This window comes from Halyomorpha halys, unplaced genomic scaffold (assembly GCF_000696795.3).
Source record: "Halyomorpha halys isolate HHAL.00 unplaced genomic scaffold, Hhal_1.1 Scaffold1090.1, whole genome shotgun sequence".
In the NCBI taxonomy this organism is placed as follows: Eukaryota; Metazoa; Arthropoda; class Insecta; order Hemiptera; family Pentatomidae; genus Halyomorpha; species Halyomorpha halys.
Window position 1 is genome coordinate 1,851 of NW_027114054.1, and position 20,472 is coordinate 22,322.

General features: G+C 30.5%; 1 protein-coding gene across 1 annotated transcript; it reads right to left on the reverse strand.

Annotated features, from left to right (window-relative positions):
* Positions 1–1,309: 1,309 nt before the first annotated feature.
* Positions 1,310–9,117, reverse strand: LOC106688256 (alpha-crystallin A chain). Its single transcript, XM_014432641.3, has 3 exons — positions 8,856–9,117; positions 2,119–2,311; positions 1,310–1,979 (listed from the first exon to the last, which is right to left on the reverse strand). The coding sequence occupies exons 1-3, from the start codon at positions 9,038–9,040 to the stop codon at positions 1,785–1,787; spliced, it is 573 nt and encodes a 190-aa protein (XP_014288127.1). The 5' UTR covers positions 9,041–9,117; the 3' UTR covers positions 1,310–1,784.
* Positions 9,118–20,472: the final 11,355 nt, after the last annotated feature.

The following is a 20,472-nucleotide window of genomic DNA, read 5'->3' on the forward strand; positions in this document are numbered from 1 at the left end:
AGTTTATTTGTTTCTGTTTTTGTGGATAAAAGTTACTTTTTTATAATTTATTATTTTCTTGTTTTGTATTATATTATTCTTTTATTGTCACTCTAAAGCCCATCTTAAAAATCTAAATAAGTAATACTTTCCGACAAACTGGTTGCTATATTCAGAAAATTCAACTGGTCAAGGATCAATTGGTTGTCTAGTTCCTCAGAAGAAAGCACTGAGTGAAAATTGAAACTATTGCACTTTTCCTGCTAAAACACTTTAAGTCTCTATGGCCTCACATTTAATTTAAATTTAGATCCTATATTTTAATTTGTAGGAAGAAAAGTAGAGGTAGAAAGGTCAGTAAATTCTCAAACAAAATGTTGGGCATAAAAATTAAATTTCCTACTTAAGGTGAATATAACAGAAAAAAACTTAATCAGAAAATTAACCCAGTGCTATTTATCATAAAGCTAAATTGACCAAAGATGAATATGAAAAGATGGTCAGGGGTGCGGTCGTTAAATAAACAACATATTTATTTGTGCTGATATTTCGACTAGGTCTTCATCAGAGCTATTACAAAAAAAACCATAAAAAAAAAAAAAACACTATTCAGAGAAACATAAAAAATGGAAAATAAGTACTAAAAAAAACCGAAAAATACCTTCTGGATATAACCACTCATTCTTTGTGACCATAAATTATTTTAATTCATACCTTTAAGGAGGTAATAATAATGGTAATCACTAGACAATTGCAAATAAAACATTAGAAAAGAGAAGCAATAATTGGTTAAAATATAATGTAAAACAATCTAAAGTTAGAATTAGATAATCTCAACTGATATTTTTGGTTTCAACATATTTAACATGTTCAATTTCAGGCACTTTAATCAAGTAAGGAGGAAAAATGAATGAATCATTCTTTCCAAATTATTTAAAAGAAGTTTTTCATTTCATAGTACAGCAGAAAAATTTCACTGGATGTTTCTGTTTTGAATGGTTTAGTTTCTAGAGCTGTAATTATTTCATAATTTTAGAACAAAAATCATGGCCAGCTACCTGTTTTTTTTTTTTGTTTTTCTCAAAACTATATTTTTTGGTACATATGGCCTTTTCCATTTCCATGCCTCAATTGCTACCTCCTGATTATGCACTGAGACTCCATATATAAATAAAACATTGAGAGTTTCGGTACATCCAGAGGTATAAAAATACTACACTAAATATTTAGAGATACTTTTTTGATTGATATTAATTATTTCATAATTTTTACTAAAAAAAAAAAAAAAACTTAAACTTATGGTTGATAGGATAGGAAAACAAAACAACAGTTTTATTAAAGAATATTACATTTATTTTAAAAGTATTTTTCAGTGTATTAAAATATGTTATTTCTGACGAACATTCTTGTCCCCATTTAAGAAGTAAGGTGTTAGAAAATGAACTTTTTTAAGCCCTTTGCTTTTAAGCACCATCAAGCATAACATATCTCATAAAGAACTTAAATAAATCAAAATTAGATTTTATGTTTCATTACAATATATTATAACTTCAATATCTTCTTAACATAACAAGCTATACATAAATAGCTAATTCAAAAATAAATAAAAATTTAATATTTAAACAGTTTTAAGCTTTAAAACAAAAATAAAAACTTGTAATGTCTTGGTAAAATTAATGACTTCTATAATATACCAACGACAAAATTAATAATTCTAAAACATAAAATAAATCATTCTTTCCAAATTTCATGAAAGAACATTTCTTTTTTCATATTAAAGCAGTGCATGTTTGTTTGTTTTATCATTAGTGCTGAGTGATAGGAATCAGATGATCTGGGCCTCCAAGAGCAGGAAGTGGGGCTTCTACAGTTAAAACACCATCTTTGCTTAGTGAAGATTTGATAGATTCAGGGTTAGTGCCTTTAGGAAGAAGGAACTCTCGGTTATATTCCCGGTAAACAGATTTGCTTTCAGTTTTCTCCTCATGTTTAGCATGAACCTGCATAGAAAATACCAGGAATTATTTCAAGTTTTGAAATTTTAAATAGTAATACTTATTATTTAATGAAAATAATGTAAAAAACAGAAATAAAAGACAATTGATTTTGAAGAAACAATAAATTAAAATTAGCCCTTACAAGAAGTTTATTGTCAACTGTCTTAACCACGATTTCCTCTGGTTGGTATTGGCTAACATCAAACCTTAGTTTCAGCATTTTATTGTCACCTTCCTCTTGAATTAAAGGAGAATTCAAGCCTTGGAGCCAGTTTTGTCCTTTGTCAGCGCCAAGACCACCACCTGTGCTTGATGAAACGGAGTTAGTACTTGAGCTGAAAATAAAATAGAGCATGAATAAAAACTATAATAATCTGGAATATAATAACATGATTATCTATAATATTTATTAATTCTAAATTTTGGTATTAAAATTGTTAAAAAATTAAAATAGATAATAATTTTTTTGTAGATAGTGAATAAAAATTAAGTAAAAAAAAATCATATTAGTCCCACAATTCTAAGGGGTGGCAATTGATTTTTAAACATATGGTATTTTTCATGGGGACACTAAGAACAGCACACAGCACTGTGCTTAAACTACCTGGCTAAGCTACATGACTCATGCAAAGTATATAAATTAATCATTAATTATCATAATTATTTAAATTCCCTACCCTGAGAAAAGCCTTTTTTTTCCCATCTAGAACAGTGATTCCCAAAGTGGGCACCACCACCCCCTGGTGGGCGCTGCAGCGATTCAGGGGGGCAGTGATGGGCACAGGTGCTTTTGAGGGATGATGAATAAATACATTTTGTCACGGTCAACAATATAACCTCTGATGAAAATAGAACCGATGATTACTAAATTGGTAGCAGCAAACCCGATTCATGCTTCTTATTAAGATGATTTCGAATGTTTTAAGTTTTTTCATATTACATTATATTTTGAGTTCAATAAATAGTTCCATAATTTTTAGGTTCAAAATTTCTAATTTACACCTTTCTTGATATACCCTCTTTTTTTATTTTATTTATTTTTTTTATTTTAGGGAAAAGGTAGAAAAAATTAATACATACATATTTCCTATTAACTGCTATTACAAATTTAAAAAAAAATAATTTCCAAGGGGCACTACGGAATATTTTTCCAGGAAAAGGAATGGTAGGACACACAAGTTTGAGAACCACTGATCTAGAGGAACTTTTTTTTTTTGCTTTTCCACTAGTGGCATTTTTAACATAGGAACCCAGCTACTGAACACATTGCGCTACCTTACCCTCCTTAATTTCTAGATAATGTAAATGATTTCTGAGAAGTTTCAAAAGTAAAATATTGGGCATATAGTAAATTGAGTTGCACATTTTAATTTTTCAAGTATAAATATTCTTTGATTTTTTTATAATATATGAATATCAAATCTTTCATTATTAAGTATATATTTGGAACAAGAAGAGGATCAAGAAGTACATGATAATATAACAGTTGATTTCAAAGATGTGAATGATTCTGAGAACAGAAATTGCCAATGGATGATTATGAAATAAGATATATTTCCCATTTATTTATACTATTCAACTCAGGCCTTAAAAAATAAATATAGATAACATCTGGAGAAAATAGAAGGATAAAAGCTGGAATTAAGTATAAGAATTTAGGGTGTGCAGTTCATGTAACATACTTTGATGTACAGGTACGTACATAACATAATTTGATGTACATATATAATAAACTAATATATAACTTTATAAAACTATATCCAGTAAAATGGAAAACAATAGCTCAAGCAAACACAAAAAAAAATTATTTACAAAAATAAGATGATAAAAATGATAAGTCAAGATATAATTACCATGTATACTTCCCCTAAGGCATTACAAAATGTATTCAGATATTTTTCCATGTAAATGACGTGAGCACAACTGACACACTTTTTATTTAAATGAATAAAATAGCATTGGATATAACAATAACTTCACTTATTTTAATATTCAATAAATTGAATTTAATAAAATTGTGGCTACTCTACTAACTGATCCTCTTAAGTACTCATATTTAATTAAAAACCAGAAATTAAATTTACATAACAGTTATTACATATACAAAGGACAACAAATGATAAAAGTGGAAAACTTTTAGCTGAACACAAAAATTAAGTAGGCTTTTTTTAGTGGATCTACTTACAAAATTGCTAAATATGTACATATTTAACAACTAAGACAATACATTTTATTTATTTTTTAACTGAGGTAGATATCAATTAGTTGTAGATATGTAACTTTTCATGAAATTTTAGAACAGTAGAGTACTAAACAGTTCACCTTAACTTTAGAATGCTAAAGAAGCAATGAAGAATATGGAGGACATAAATAAATAAACCATATCAAAATGATTCAGTATGATCAATAGATGTAATTTTAGAAACATGCATTAACCAAGAAAAATTCAGGTTGTATTTTGATGGATGTAACATTATAAGGTTTGACATAATTCCAGTATAATATAATACTATTTCTCAAACATTTTAATAGTTGTAATGTAAAAGGAAAATATATCAATTTTAGAGCTATATAGTTTCAGTATTTTCAACTACTAATAAAAATCTATCTTAGCATGACGGTCGAGGGTTAATCTAGAAATTTACAGTAAAAAAAAAAAAAGTTTGTTTAATTGAAAAAATAAATATATACAATAATTATCACTAAAAACCATTTAAAGAAAAAAATTGTTAAAGAGAGTATGAATATGTAAGTAATGAGAATATTTAATTAAAATTCAATTACTGAAAATAAACATAAGCCACAAATTATATGCAGTTATTTAATAACTTAACAAAAGTCCCTTTATAGGCAACCTAGCTAGTTGCCCTAGCTGCCCAGTAGGTAGTTTGTATAAGCTGAGTTATTATCTGTCACAAGTAATTTCTCGCAATTTTATTAATTATGTTTTTGAAATGTACCTGCTCTCATTTAATTACAGCAGATATTCACTTAACATCACCAAGGCGGAATGGATGATAAAAAACTTACTAATACCTAGGTTTAAAATCTGTATAGAATAAATACAGAAATAGTACCTTTATTATTTTATATGAAGCAGTTAATGAAAACATTAACAGTGTTTAAAAGTATAAAAAATAATTTCATGTGAGGTGTTATTGACAAAGCATTCCTTACATAAGAAAGCCCTCAATAACTGAAATAATACAACCCCATTTAATTAAGCATATTTTTTAATCTTACATATTTCATTAATTTTCAATAGGTTGAATTGAAAGAATATCAATTAGTTGATTAAAGTCAACTGAAGTTCATAATTTTTAAATATGACATGCAATAAACTATGATAACTTACCATGCTAAGTTATAATCTATGTTCATAAACAGATCTGATTAAAAATCATAAATTAAACTACTAAATTTTTGAAGAAAACATATATTTCATCCTTATTTCAATCCGACTTTGCAATGTACTACTAAGTATATACTTAAATTGTTTATCTAGGCAATATACAGGTTAAGAAAAATAATAAATTAACATTTTTGTAATACATAGAAATAAAAATTACTACAACAGTATATTTGTGTAATGTTTGAATGAGCATGAAAATTGTGATATACTTAACCATGCTTTACAGAGCAACATAAAACAAATTTAACTGGGATGGTATATACATAAAAATTACACTATTAGTAAAATAAAAAAAAACTAAGCTTCTACTCATAGTACTCAGTTGCACTCTATGGTAGTCAGGTATACTAAAAATAAATAGTGGTTCTCAACAGGTATCAAGTAAATTTATAAATAATGTTTCAATACAGTATTCAAAAGTTTCATATTTTTGAAAATTTAATTTGTTTTTAACAAATCAAATTAAATGGCATTATATCTAAGGATAACTGAAAATAAAATAAAAAAATAATTTCGAGATAAAGTTGATGAAGGTGTACTGAAATAAAAATAATGTTTCTAAAAAAAATAGTGGTTAAATTTGCTATTTGTGGACTTTTATTATACATTCATATTATTATTCAAGATGATATAACTCAATTTGTACCCAAATTGGATTGTGCACAAGGTTCGATTATTATATTTTACCTGGAAAAAATAAAGTTTGAAACTTTTGTTTCAGGACCTGACAGCTATTGTAGATAATCAGCAATCTGACTACATTGACCATCAGAATAACGCAAAAACTATTTCTGAATATATATTGTGTATATATACACACAATACGAAGGATAGCCAGGAGACACCTTCCTCAACATAATACTTTAATTTTATTTTTTGATACATGAAAATATAAATAATTAAGAACCAAAAGTAAAGAGAAGCACCAAAGGCCTCAACAAAAGGTTGAGAACCACCAAAACTTAGATAGTTTTCCAACTAGTACGCCATGTTTTATTCAAAACTTTATTTGAAATCAAAATGATAAATATAACTTTTGTTAACAATTGGCTTGTTACCTACAAACAGCCGCACCACTGAAGGGGTCAATGCGAGAGAAGCAATGCAATAAATACATATGAGAAAAATATATATTTTTTATAATGCGCTGAACTATGTAAGTAAATTGTATTTTTATACCAATAAAGAAAAAAAAAATAATTTTTTTTTTTACATAAGAAGTCTTGATGCTATAAAAATTAATTTTTTCAAAATGATTGCTATTTTTCATGAAACAACGAAAAAAATCATTTCAATCAGAATACATGTTAAACCTTAAAGTTAATATTACTTGAAAATAAATCTATCAGCTGAAAAATAGAAAAACCAAATAAGCACATTATTTTATTTAGTAAGATGAAAAATATATGATGTTTTTGGATATATAAATTACAGGAAAATACTGAAAAGCTTTTAATTACTACTAACAAATTTAAAATTTAATAAAAATAATCACATCGGACATTTTATGAAAACTACACTTTTAATAATAATAATTTTTAAAATGATTTAACTGCTAACTAAAATCTGAAAGTGTTTTCTAGTATGAAGAAAATCAAGCAAGAATTTAATAGAATCATTTCGGTAAGAATAGAAAGAAAAAGTTAAGATGGATCTTCCAATAAAATAATCAGTTATAATTCATCAAATATAAAAACTAATAATCCTAAAAGAAAAGAAATAAAGCTAAACATTCCATGACATCCAACTATGGGAACTATAAAAATATATGTTACAAGTAATAAAAGGACAAAAAAAAAAAAACTAAGCATTTATTTATTTTACCTTGATTCTCGGAAGGTGGACCACGATCCATAATGAAAGCATTCACATAATAATAATCATAAAGCAACATAAAAATACTGGACGGTGTGTATAACCACAAAACACAGGTACGAATTAATTTTCAAATTCAAAATTGAATTAATTTCATAACACAAAACTTAAATGTTTATATTTTCTTCAAACTAAATAGAAAAATTTTATAAATTCAGGATGTAATGGTGAAGTATACCTTTAAGATAAGAATTTAGATGAATAAATAAAACGTTTGAAAAAATTAAAACTAAAATTATACGTTATTAACACCTAAAAAGAAAACAAATCATTTTAAAATGAAAAATACCAGAAACCTTAGATGTGTACTGTATAGTAAGTCAAATAAAATGAATTTATCTGAATAGAATGAATTAGAAAATAAAAATATAAATTCTAGGACATCATTATTAATGAAAACACATAGATTAATTAATAATTATTAATTAATTAATTTAAAAGCAGTAAGTTTTATATAATTACCTAATAATTATTTTGTTTCCAACGGTAATTGTATGGTAAAAATAATTGAGATACTTAAATATGTAACAAGTACCAAATCTCTAATGCAATATAATTAATAATTATTAAAATTAAAACTTGTGAAATTAAAGCACCAAAAATACCTGGATATAAAATTCTATTTGTTTATGAAGTTAAAAACTTATGCCGATAATTAGACAGATATCATTGACAATAAATATATCACTTCATTAGTTATTTATAATTTCATACCTATTGACCTGACCAGGCCTATGACCACAAACCGGAATTAATTCTATTATAAAGCGTAATGATGAATTTCAGGAATTGATTTATCAATGAATCACTGTCATCATGCCAGAACGATAGGTTATAGAAATAAAAAAGTTTAATTAATTAAAATTAAATTAATATATTCATAAAACAATTTTAATCTAAAAACAATGAGTGAAATTTCAAGTTAGTATAAGATTAATTAAAGAAATGATATAAATATCTATCTGTATTTAAATCATGACCTTCATAATAATATAAATAATAAAATCAACTTAATAGGGATATGATCAGAGAAATAAAATCTCAAGTGGTTCCTGAGCAGATCTATTCTGAGCTATGTTATTCTTAACCAATGGGGTACTAAACACTCTAGTCCATCAACTTTTTCACAATCTATTCTATGTAATCTATTTTAGTAATAGGGTATTCAGCAAGCAAGTTAAATTATGCTTTATATGACAGATATGGTGTCTACAAGGTAAATCCATGACAAATTTAAAGAGATCTTAATCTTGGCAACTATTCCATTAAATTGTGAAATTTGGCAGTAGTTCAGATTTATTAAAACAGTAATCAAATTTTGCTGCTCTGTGACTACTGAAATATTTTCACAGGAGAAATAATTTCATCATAATAAATGAGAGTAAAGAATTGATATGCTGTGCTTATGATTTTACATTGCAGAAATGTTTCTAGTTATATGTACAGCATATGAACAAATGCAGTGCCGGCTTATGAAAGCACGTAATCATTAGAGAGAAGTGATAACAAAAGTCAACGGAGGTATGGGCATGGATATGTTATGAGATAGAACTTTATTGTTCGTGAAATATGAGAAAATTACAGGTCCTTACCTGGTGGTTGTTCTAAAGAAGTTGGATTCCCTGTTCATCAGCTCCGATCTGAACTTTGTCATTTCCTCCTCCATTTTCCTCATTTCAGCATCGAACCGCTCTCGTATATTGCTGAATTCTGAATCGATGACACTGAAGTCGCGCAATTTGATGGGGATGTTTCTCTTCACACCACTGTCAGCCATGTAATACACTAAACGTAGATACTATATGAATTCACAAACCTGTCTCGACAAGGACTAACCAGCCAGAGAGCATATATGGTTTTAAATAGTACAACAGGCGTGGTGGGAGTGGAGGCTCCATTGAGCATGCGCACATTACGTCACCCTGCCACCCTGCTCCGACAAATCGACTAATATAGACAATCGACCAACGTATTTTATGATCGATTGACTTCATTCTCACCCCCGCTAAAATTAAATTTAAAAAATAAATAAATAAAAAAAAGTACATGCTTGAAATATATCTTATTTTCAGTCATAAGGAAATACCGATTATTTCTAAACTCACATTAATAACAAATACTAAGTCAAAAATTTACAGTTAAAAATGATTTTCTCCAGAAAGGATTATTATATTCTGTACTTACTAAACCGAATTAAATTTTATTTGATTGCCCAGTAAATTATATTTGAAACTCCCGGGAATAATGTAAATTATTCGATGAGTAATGGGACATTTTTTACATACATCCGTACGTACATACATACATACATACATAAATACAGGTAGTGTCCTCCAGTTATACACCGCCAGCTGATCCCGAGCCCGAGCCTAAAGAATGCAGCGGACCTCTTTCCAATTAATATTTCATACATTTTATTTTAGTCAATAATGTGATAAATGGATTAAGGTTTGTGAAAAAAATAAACATTATATCACCACTCATAAACAATATATACATATATTTATAAAGTAGGGTACAGAGTCTAAATCTGAGAACAGTTCGTGATATTAATTATTATAGATTTTTTATTCAACTCTTAGGGGCCCCCATTTTGATTCCCCCATTCTTCTGAACACGCTTACAGAAGTCTTAGGTAAGAATAAATGTTGTTCTCAGACCATTCTAGATTTTTTTTTCCTGTTCGACAAAGTAAAAAAGATTTTTGATTGGCATATCACCCATGTAATCCATTGTTTTTGAGGATATATTTCACCTATATCTTGCTACTGACGCTTTCATCGAACGTTTCCGAATTCTCTGCGGCATGTTTCGGCGCTTTCAACCGCGTGTATACTTCCACTTTTATACTACAAGCTCTTTCATCATTAAAGTTTATGAGCTTTTAGAGCCATGCTCGAAGTCGACATTAGCACTGTACCGTTTTTCGATGTTGAAGACCAATCCATGGCTACAGTTGACAATCCTACCAATTTTACATATTTTGTTTTACTCCTTATGGAGTCTAATTGTATTTTTTTGTGATTCAGTCGGAATTTCACCTCATTTTCGACCCATTATTCTTCATAGGCTGAAATAAGATAGACATAATAAAAGTTGGTCAACATAACAATAACAGGATTCCTCTGAAAATCCCTATGTTAATTCCTTCTAATCCCCAAAACATAGTGGACAATCATTGAGTTTTCCAATGCTTTTAGCTTATTGATTTTTAATTACGAGTGTAGTTTTAGACCGCGTATTAGATATTGCTTATTTAACCGTGATGCTATTATTTAATAAATGTGGCCAAATTGTATTAAATGTTGTCTGATGTAAAATACCACGGTTATTCCAATAATTTTTATACTAGCTTTACGGAATGTTTTGGTAAAATTATTTGTTTTATTTGTTGGAACTTAAAAAATTTATAATCATGAAATGAAGTATAATAATGATATATTATATTTATGACGATATATGTATATTTACATACGAAAAGAATTATTTACTGTGGCACCTTATTTTATAAAGGATTGTAAATTAAAAATTCACTTATTCAATATTGTATTCTAAATTATTTTTATTTGTCTATTTTTATATTTGTTTAACGCAGTCGGTACCAACCCATAGATGTTTGCGGACCACTACGCTGGAAATTGAATCATTTGCAGCCTACTCCCACACTTGGGGCGAAAGGCCACTTTTAAGTAATCTATTTGAAAATTAAGATCCTGCGATATATAGGTATGAACGGAGGTATGTATATCTATGGAAGATTGGGTATTCAATTTTGAAATGTGAAGATTGGATTTTAAAATTACTTTTTCGATGACAATATACTCAATTTATTTATTGAGAATAGAAGTTTGTAGTTTATAAGGTTTTAATATGTTATATTAAGCTCTGTGGTGTTGCCAAAAAAATTCGGGACACTGCTTAAAGCAGCTTGGAAATGCAGGAAAAGAAGAAAAAACAGGTTAAATTAAATACTCAAACATTTATTGAAGAAAAATCTCAAAGGAACAGAATTTGATATGATAGTTTTATATTATATTATACATAATGTAATATTATATGTTATAATATAATATACATATATTTTATGTTATATAACCGGAATATTATATATGGTATTTTTAATAACCATAAATAAGACATCAAATATTTCTTGATTATGCATCGGATGAACGAGAAAGCGGTTTAAAACAGAAATAACATGAATGAAGCCAAGCAAAGTTCTGGATGCAGGTATATTCAGAAAAAAAAGAAATTTAAGGTTAGAGCTCTGTATTTTCAAGTTACGCTTAGTAGAAACAATATTAAATAAAATTTGAAATAATGAAAAATTTGTTCAAACACTTTAAATCATCTATATTACTTTTGAGTTCAAATGAAAAAAACATATCATATTAAAACATCTAACTACATATGTTTTCATTCGATAGTATGTATGCTTATGAATAAATGCATAATCAAGAAATATTTGATGTCTTATTTATAGTTATTAAAAATACCATATATAATATTCCGTTAATATAACATAAAATATATGTATATTATATTATAACATATAATATTACATTATGTATAATATAATATAAAACTATCATATCATATTCTGTTCCTTTGAGATTTTTCTTCAATAAATGTTTGAGTATTTAATTTAACCTGTTTTTTCTTCGTTTCCTGCATTTCCAAGCTGCTTTAAGCTGTGTCCCAAATTTTTTTTTGTTTTAGTTTTAAAAGGTGCCGCTAATTTTTTTCTATCCCGACAAGGGTACAGAAGAAAATTTTTCGTCAAACAAGGGTCCAGACCCCCCCCCCCCTCTTTGGCTACACCACAGAGCTTAATATAACATATTAAAACCTCATAAACTACAAACTTCTATTCTCAATAAATAAATTGCGTATATTGTCATCGAAATAGTAATTTTAAAATCAAATCTTCACATTTCAAAATTGAATACCCAATCTTCCATAGATATACATCGGAGGTATTGTTTCTCGTTCATCCGAAGCATTTTTGAACAAATTCATATGTTATTCCTGTAGTTTTATATTTCGGGTCGCAGAAAAACGAGTTCATCATCCAGAAAGTGAGTGGAGAGTCAATCTCATATGATTTGACATTAAAGTCTTAAATAAAAATAAGAATTTACCATAAAATTCAATGGAAATGATTTTTATTTATTATTATTATTTTTAGTTTTTTTTTTTGTTTGTGTAAACTACTTTGTACTATTCAAAACTAATAACGCCAACAAGAAAAAAATCAGCGATTTCACCTTTAAAGAGTGATTTTTTTTTAATTGGATCATAATATCTAAGAGTAATTATTAAAATTAAGAATAGATAATGCTTTATTATTTAACATTTTTAGATGTCATTGTTATTATTTGTATTAGTTTATTTCTAATAAGTATTTATTTTAATAAATTAGAATTACTCTGTAGGAGATACTGTCTTGAGAAAATTTTGTTTATAAATATATATATATATTTATATTTTTTTTAAAGTTTATAATTCATAACCATTTTTTTTTTCAGATTTTCTCCCTCTTTTTTTACGATTAGGATATGATTGGAACACCCCAACATTAAAGCCTTAATTCACTCAAATAGCACTAAATAACTATGAAGGTAACGTTTCTCCAATTTAGACAGCTTCAGGACCGAAAAAGATAGGACCTCTTCAATACCGACCAGGCCAGGGGCCAAGAACCATGGAAACAAAGAGAGCAGCTAGCTCCGGACTCAGAAACTCAAGAGCCCCTGGTCCTCTAGATTCGATTTATCTTTCTTTTTCTAAAATATTTTTTAGAATTCAAAAATTATAAAAAAAAAAAAAAAAAAAATAATAATTATGTAGTATATAAATTTTTGAAAGAAATTTATTAATTGGAAGAAGAGTCAGTAAAGTTAATTTTGTCCTAAAAGTCAAAACAAAGGAAATAAGCATAAACCGCAGTTGAAGATAGGTTACAGAAGGGACAATACAATTCTATCGAAAGAATAGATTAATTCCCCTATCTAGGGAGCATGGTCAGTGATGGTGGAGGAAGGGATGGGGTTATACAGAACAGAGTGTACAAATCCAACGTAGACTTCGTCAAGTTGTACACAGTTTGAAAGAACATAAGTGTCTCTCAGGATACGAGACTGCCTCTGTTTAAAACAAATGTACTCTCAGTACTGTTGTATGCACCCGAAACTTGAAGTCACAGAAAGAAATATGGAAAAACTCTAGATTATTGGGAAAGATACTTGGCATCCACGAGCCTGAATTCATTTCCAATAAAGAATTAAGACAGAAGACTAACTTCAAACCAATTGATGAGGTAACCAAGAAGTGGATTGTTCACAGCTTAAGGAAAGTATTGCCATTTTCGGGCGGCAATTCATGTTTGTTGTTTTTCTTTTCTAAATCTTTACCACCAAAAAACTACCTACATTATTGATCTCCTCAACGTGCATCCATCCATTCATTACATAACAGATCCCAACCGATTGATTTATATATGTCCTCTCATAGACTTCCTTCAGCAAATCCTTCATCATTTGTACAGCCTCCTTCTTATCTGGATTTCTTTCCCCCATCTCTATACGCCAATCCTCCATTCTTTCCTTTAAACAATACCTTTTTCTTCAGCTTCTACAAAATCTATGGCTTTAATTACTGCCAAAAATTGTTATTGTAATTTAAATGCCAAGATTGTGTAAATACCACGCTCAACAAGTAGTCATCAGTCTGAACTAAGGATAATAAAAGATAATAAGGAAGCCATAACCCATTGATAGAAGGAGTCAATACGAAGTGGCTCAATTTAATTATCGAAGAAAAGAAAGTAGTTCAAAATATAAATAACGCAAATGCTCCTAAGCATTGCCTTTTAAATGTACCCGACATTAAAAGCGGAAAGAGAATATCCACAAACCTGTAGATTATGAAAATTCACTCTGTTGCCAAATTAGATGTTACTGATATCGAAGGGGTGAATGGAGCAATAAAATTGACATTATTGGATGTATATTACCGGGGCTGAATGGTGTTTTAATGAGCACATTTAAATACTTTAGTGTATCGCACACAGTTAAGTCAATTGTGAAGATCATACTGAGGTTGGCTTACATAACAGAGCCTCTACATCTGGGGTACACAATCTAAAAAAATAAGATTTTAACACTTAACCACTTTGTTTTAAATCTATAGTCATCAAGTCTATCGTGCGCCAAATAGAGAAGATGAGATCATAGGGTAGGTTCAGAATAACAAATTAAAAAAGGAGATCACATTCAGTAAAAATTATAGAGGCTTCATAAAAGGTCTGTCGGACATAACCGTTTTTTTCTTGCCGCGAAAATGTAGCCACACTGAACGCACATGCGTTAGGCTTAGTCATTTGCTCAGCACCTGTCTGATGTGGAGAATTCCCTGTTAAGGTCTACATACAATTAGATTCAGCGGGATGTGCTGATAGGGTATTGATCAGTACTACCGAACGTGAGAGCTCAAGAAAGAAAACAGCGGCTACAAGAATGCTTTTGAAGTATTGGCTAGGTGTTCGCAATTTCATAGACCCCGACTCTTTGCAAAGTGGGATCCCCTCACCCTAGTAAAATATTTGGATGTTATTGCTTAAAATTGCACTTTTACCCAAACATCTAAAAAGGAGAACAATTGAACAGTTTCAACTATATGTCCCCACAAAGTATGTATTACTGGATCCTCCCGTAGACTACCAGATTCAGGTGAAAAAAAAAATCGAGTAATTCATCACTTCATCGAACTACTTAACTACCTTGAAAGAGTTTTAGAACCACCAGAAATAAATGTGTTAAATGTGAACACATATATAGTACTGTATCTCAGTTTTTGACAGATGCCAAACACTAGAACCCTTATTCTCCCTAATTTAAGTCAATCCACCTTTTAGTGATTCGACCTCTTAACCATCCATACAACTATCACAGCCTCAATATTATCACAGTATAAATACAAATATTATCACCTCAATTTTATATTCTTAAGTTAACTAATTAACTAATCATTTTTTAGTCTAAATATAAAATAAAATACTTTATTTCTAAAGTCCTCGGTCATTTTTCTTTTGTTAATTTTATTATGATAATAATCATATAATAATAACCACCCTTGAAGAATGGTGCCGAAATAGGAGGATTAAAATTAATTCCAATAAATTCCACCAAATCACATTTACCCTTCGTCGTTAACCAATGACCTCTTGCCCTACAGTATCCTTTAATAATACCCCACTTATTCTGTCGAACAGATCCTTTACTTAGGACTACATCTCAACAAACGACTGACATGGAATCCTCCATACAAGACTGAAAAGACAGGAAACTGCACTTCGATTTCGACTATTACAACATTTACTAGACAAACGGTCTAAATTGCCAATCCATTACAAAAGACTGATCTACATGACTATTATAAGGCCTATCTGGACATACGTAGTTGAGCTTTGGGGCTCCACTAAACCATCAAATTCCTCCCGAATCCAATCCTTACAGTCCAAAATCCATCGTAAAATCCTTAATGCTCCTTACTTTGTCACAAATCAAGTCGTCCATCATGACCTCAATCTCCCATATGTTACCGATTTGACCAAAACCAAATACCATTCCTTCCATCGAAAACTTCCCAACCACCCAAATGCACTTGTTTTTAACCTGGCTTCTCCTTCATTACCTAATAACCCTACTAGACGTCTGAAAAGAAGATGGCCTCGGGATCTTCTCCTCTAGAAATGTTATTGGAGTTCTATCAATGGGTAGATTCTACATGTTTCTATCATGTCACTATATCACCTACTTTACTTTACTTGTTGTATATATATTATACAGTTGTAAATAACAATAAATAAATGATTAAAAAAATATATATATGAAAATAAAAAAAAAGTTTTATATCTCTGAAGACAATGGTTACAATTAAACTGTTTCTACTCTCTGGTGGATTTACTTTCAGAGCATTAACTTCCATAGATAGCGCCAAGCAGTACCAAAGAAGAACCAGACTAAGAGGACCTATAAAGGAAGTGTGTAGCTGAACCACGGATGATGGGTGTCTTTGGAGACGCCCATATAAGGCCGAGAGGCAAGGTTGGAGGCGGCACTATGGAATGTAGCTACGTGGCAAACGACAACCCACGTACCGTCCCACGCCGTTTTGTATCTTTCCACGTTATAAACTAATTATAATTTATATACTTAATATATTAGATTTGTCCGAAACATGGTATTTAAATACAAATAAAAAATTTGAATATTTAAAAATCATTCTTAGGATCTGTCCATCCAGAGATCTACTGCTAAATATTTTGCGTTTGTGGAAGTTAAAACACGATGGGATCGATATTTATATTTGTATATACCTTTTTTGTTTACTTCATCACAATATCCATTTCACACTTAGAATATGTAATGATCTTAAGCAAAAGCACACAAAAAAAAAAAAAATAAATAAATTATAATAATATGATTGTTTTATGAATCGATATATTGTTGATGGTCTCCAATTATGAGAATTTTTCCCCTTTTTTTTCTTTTTACGTGAACATTTGTCTTAAGACTTGTGGAAAACTACTGTGCGAATAGAGCACAAAAAAGTAATAATGACATAACAAAATATGAGACATTAGATCTTGAATGTTTGTGTATTTTGCTGTTACGTACAGGACTCGTAAACCTTTTTCATTTAAAAACACTGTGGATAATGTATGTTTTCTAGTTTATTATAATTAAATTTCATAAGGATAAAATGTCATAAAAATATTTTTATTATAAGTCAAGATATAAGATTGTTAGAAACAGTTTGTGATAAGCAGATAGGGGCAATCATAGATTAATAATGCGGAAGAAAAGTAGATTAGACAAATTCTTCGCACTTATACAAAATAAAGTAAACTTTCTGATTTTATTGATTATTATTTTTTTTTTTTTATCTTATGGAAAATTATTTCCTAGTTACTGTTCTTAAGATTTTCACTTAATCCCATTCGGCGATTGACAACAAAAGATGTCCATATTGCAACAAAACTTAAAATTCGAAGAAAAAATTGCTTTCAATGACGCTAATAGTGTACAGTAACAAATTTCAAATCGATTTAAAGTGTTCTTCAACTTAAAGTTGGATTCAATACATGATTTCAGCTGGCGAGTATAGAATAGAAGTTATAGCTCGACTGAAAAAAAAATTAAATCAGACATTTTTTTTATTTAATTACTTTTATTAATAATTCATTTTATGAACTAATAATGAAAGCTCCAACCTACCATTACTGAATTCATTTCGATTTATGCAGATTATTTACATACTTTGCCTATACTTTCCCTGCATGAGATTTGTTTTCAAAAGCCATAAACTACCGTTATATTCATAATTATGAGAGATAGTTGACCGTGGATGATAAATAAGGAGAAGATGGTTGGGGGTGCGGTCAATGAAAAACACAAATAAGTATGATTAACTTATTTTAATGTGCCGACGTTTCGGCTAGAGTTTCTAGCCTTCTTCAGGGCTAAAAACAAAACAAAAAGGCTCATCTCTGAAAGCCTCTATATCCAATTAGAGCCTTCTTCCGTCAACTTAAAAACCGAAAAGAACAACTTATCATTAACATATTCACAAATAGTAAAATTATTCTGTTTATACTTTCTTTTTATATTTTTTTATTTTTCTATACTTACTGTGGTTGTTATCTTGTTTTGTTTTTAGCCCTGAAGAAGGCTAGAAACTCTAGCCGAAACGTCGGCACATTAAAATAAGTTAATCATACCTATTTGTGTTTTTCATTGACCGCACCCCCAACCATCTTCTCCTCATTTACCGTTATATTCTTTTATAATTTCATCTGAATCGGTTAATATTTCTGGGGTCGTTAGAAATGAATGATTATTCCTCAGGGGATCCTAAAAGTAAAAGATCTAGAAAACGTTTAAAAAATATGATTTTCAAATATCATTATTCTATATTCAATGAATTTTGTAAAACATATTTAATTTTTACAAAATAAAATGGAAAAGTTTAACGTTAATCCTGCCAACCGATATTTTTCTAAATTTTCCTGTAAAATTATTACTGAGGTTATACATACATAATATATATAAAACTCTTTAATAATAAAATAGGAAATGATTGCTGGGGGTGGGACGATCTTTGGCAGATCCCCCGGGGTCCTTTTAAATTATTTCCTTGAAAATTTTATTTAATAAACAACACGCTAGTTAAAATACTTAATTTACTCAAAACTTGAAGAGTAACAAAAATATTACACTTGGCACACGTGAGAACAATCCTCACAACTTGAATATTTTTTGAGGTAATGTCTCATGAGAAGGGTATATAGTCAGGGAAAGAGGACAGAACGCTTACTCAGAGCTGCTAGAGTCCTGGGGGGTGAGGAATAGAAGGAAGAGACTGTGAACTGTAGATTCCAGGAAGATGGAAACCAAAGTTTCCCTCTAGCAGCACCCAGACCCGAAAAACGATTAACGTGAGAGAAATTCTCACGCAGCGACCAATGACGGGTTAATTACGTCTTGAAAGATTATATTTAAAAAGCTGAATCTTCCTTGCAATCGTACTTTTCAGTTCATTATTGATCCGTTTTAATTAATCGATTACAGGAGTTAAGGGGCTCATCGACTGTGCTACCTTCGACCAATGAGGTAGAGATGTCACACATTGGGAGAGGGGTAAGAAATAAAACACGGTGGTCTAAACGAGATGAATTGTTAGGGAAACATTCAATTATTTTTTATGGAGACACGTTCTGTAATTCAATCAGTAAGATAGTGAGTGCAATGAAAACGCAATTGCTGGGTAAAAAAGTAATTATCAATTACCAACAATGTGTTAGCTGTGACTAGTCTAACTTTAAAACTTACTTTTTAGTTTATGAACACAAATTACATTTATTTGTTACAACAGAACATGGGGTCAAGGGACTGGGGAGAAGTTTCCTTCACTCAGTCCCAGGGGAGAAGTTTCCTTCACTCAGTCCCAGGGGAGTAGCTGAAAGACTAAAGATGCCTAGGCGGAGGTTTTGAGGCGGAGGACCGTCCGTGCGCGGTGAAGAACTGCATCCTGCAAGAGGTGACCCTGCTCATATGAACACGGCGGATCTAGACTGGGAAGTCAATAAATATCCCCCAATCTAAGACGGAACAGCATAGGTTTTGGATGTATGGCTGTGGGTTAACAGTCAAACTATGCGAACTCTGGATACTAGGCGACCTCCAGTTTTATTTAGCCTTCCTGTGGTATGCGGGGCTCTGTCACAGGTGACTGTTTGAAACCCTGGCTACTCGTGGGTATGAACGAGAATAATTTAAACATTTTAGTAATAGAGGAGTCACTGCCTCAAACAAAGTTGGAAGGCGTAATAACCGACAATAAGGGTGAAACTCCCAAGGTAACGCCAGAAGTAGCAAAGGGGGAAAAGGCTCGCCCATCTACTGAAGAGCCTGAGACCAAAGAGGATGATAAGGACGTTAGTCCAATCATCAAAATGAGTGGGTCCAGGAGAAAGCGATTTTATTGGCTAAAAAGGAATGGGTATTCCGAAGAGGAGGCGCTCAGAAATAGTAAAGACCCCATGAATAGCCATAAGAGTCTATTGGAAGAGGGGCATAGGGCCCGATCAAATGAGAATACTCCCAATAGTGAAACGGATAGAAAAGCAAAGAGGACAAAGATTTCCTCAAAAAAGCCCGAAGGACAAATGGTTGGTGAAGGGGTAGTTCCCCCAACTATGTCCTACCGTAAGGCTATGGAAGGAATAAGGGTAGGTATTTTCTCAGAAAACTACCCTGAGGATGGATTCAGTGAAGAGCAATTTAACAACGTCCAACTGGAAATAACAAATCTCATTCTGAATGGAGGGCCCAGCAAGTGCCCACAATTTCATGGGACTAACTGGAAGCATGGGTGGCTCTAATTAACCTGTGTAAACCAGACGACGGTAGAATGGGTAATGGAGAATACGCCCAGATTAAAACCGTGAGAGGGAGCAAAACTGAAGGGTCTTGAAGAGGAGGATCTGCCTAGGAAGAAGCCGGTTATAGTTTACCTCCCCCTAGTAAAATATACAGAGGAAGAGATCCTCAAAATAATCCAAAACCAAAATCCAAATCTAAAGGTAAACACATGGAGGGTGTTCAAAAGGGAGGATAACCCTAAAGGCACTCAGATAGTGGTAGG

Excerpts from the sequence above, each read along its gene's own strand:
- LOC106688256 (XM_014432641.3), bottom strand. The coding sequence starts at position 9,040 with ATGGCTGACAGTGGTGTGAAGAGAAACATCCCCATCAAATTGCGCGAC. Across the intron at positions 2,312-8,855 it reads TTCTTTAGAACAACCACCAG|CTCAAGTACTAACTCCGTTT; the intron begins GTAAGGACCTGT and ends TTTTATTTTCAG. Across the intron at positions 1,980-2,118 it reads CAGTTGACAATAAACTTCTT|GTTCATGCTAAACATGAGGA; the intron begins GTAAGGGCTAAT and ends TTTTCTATGCAG.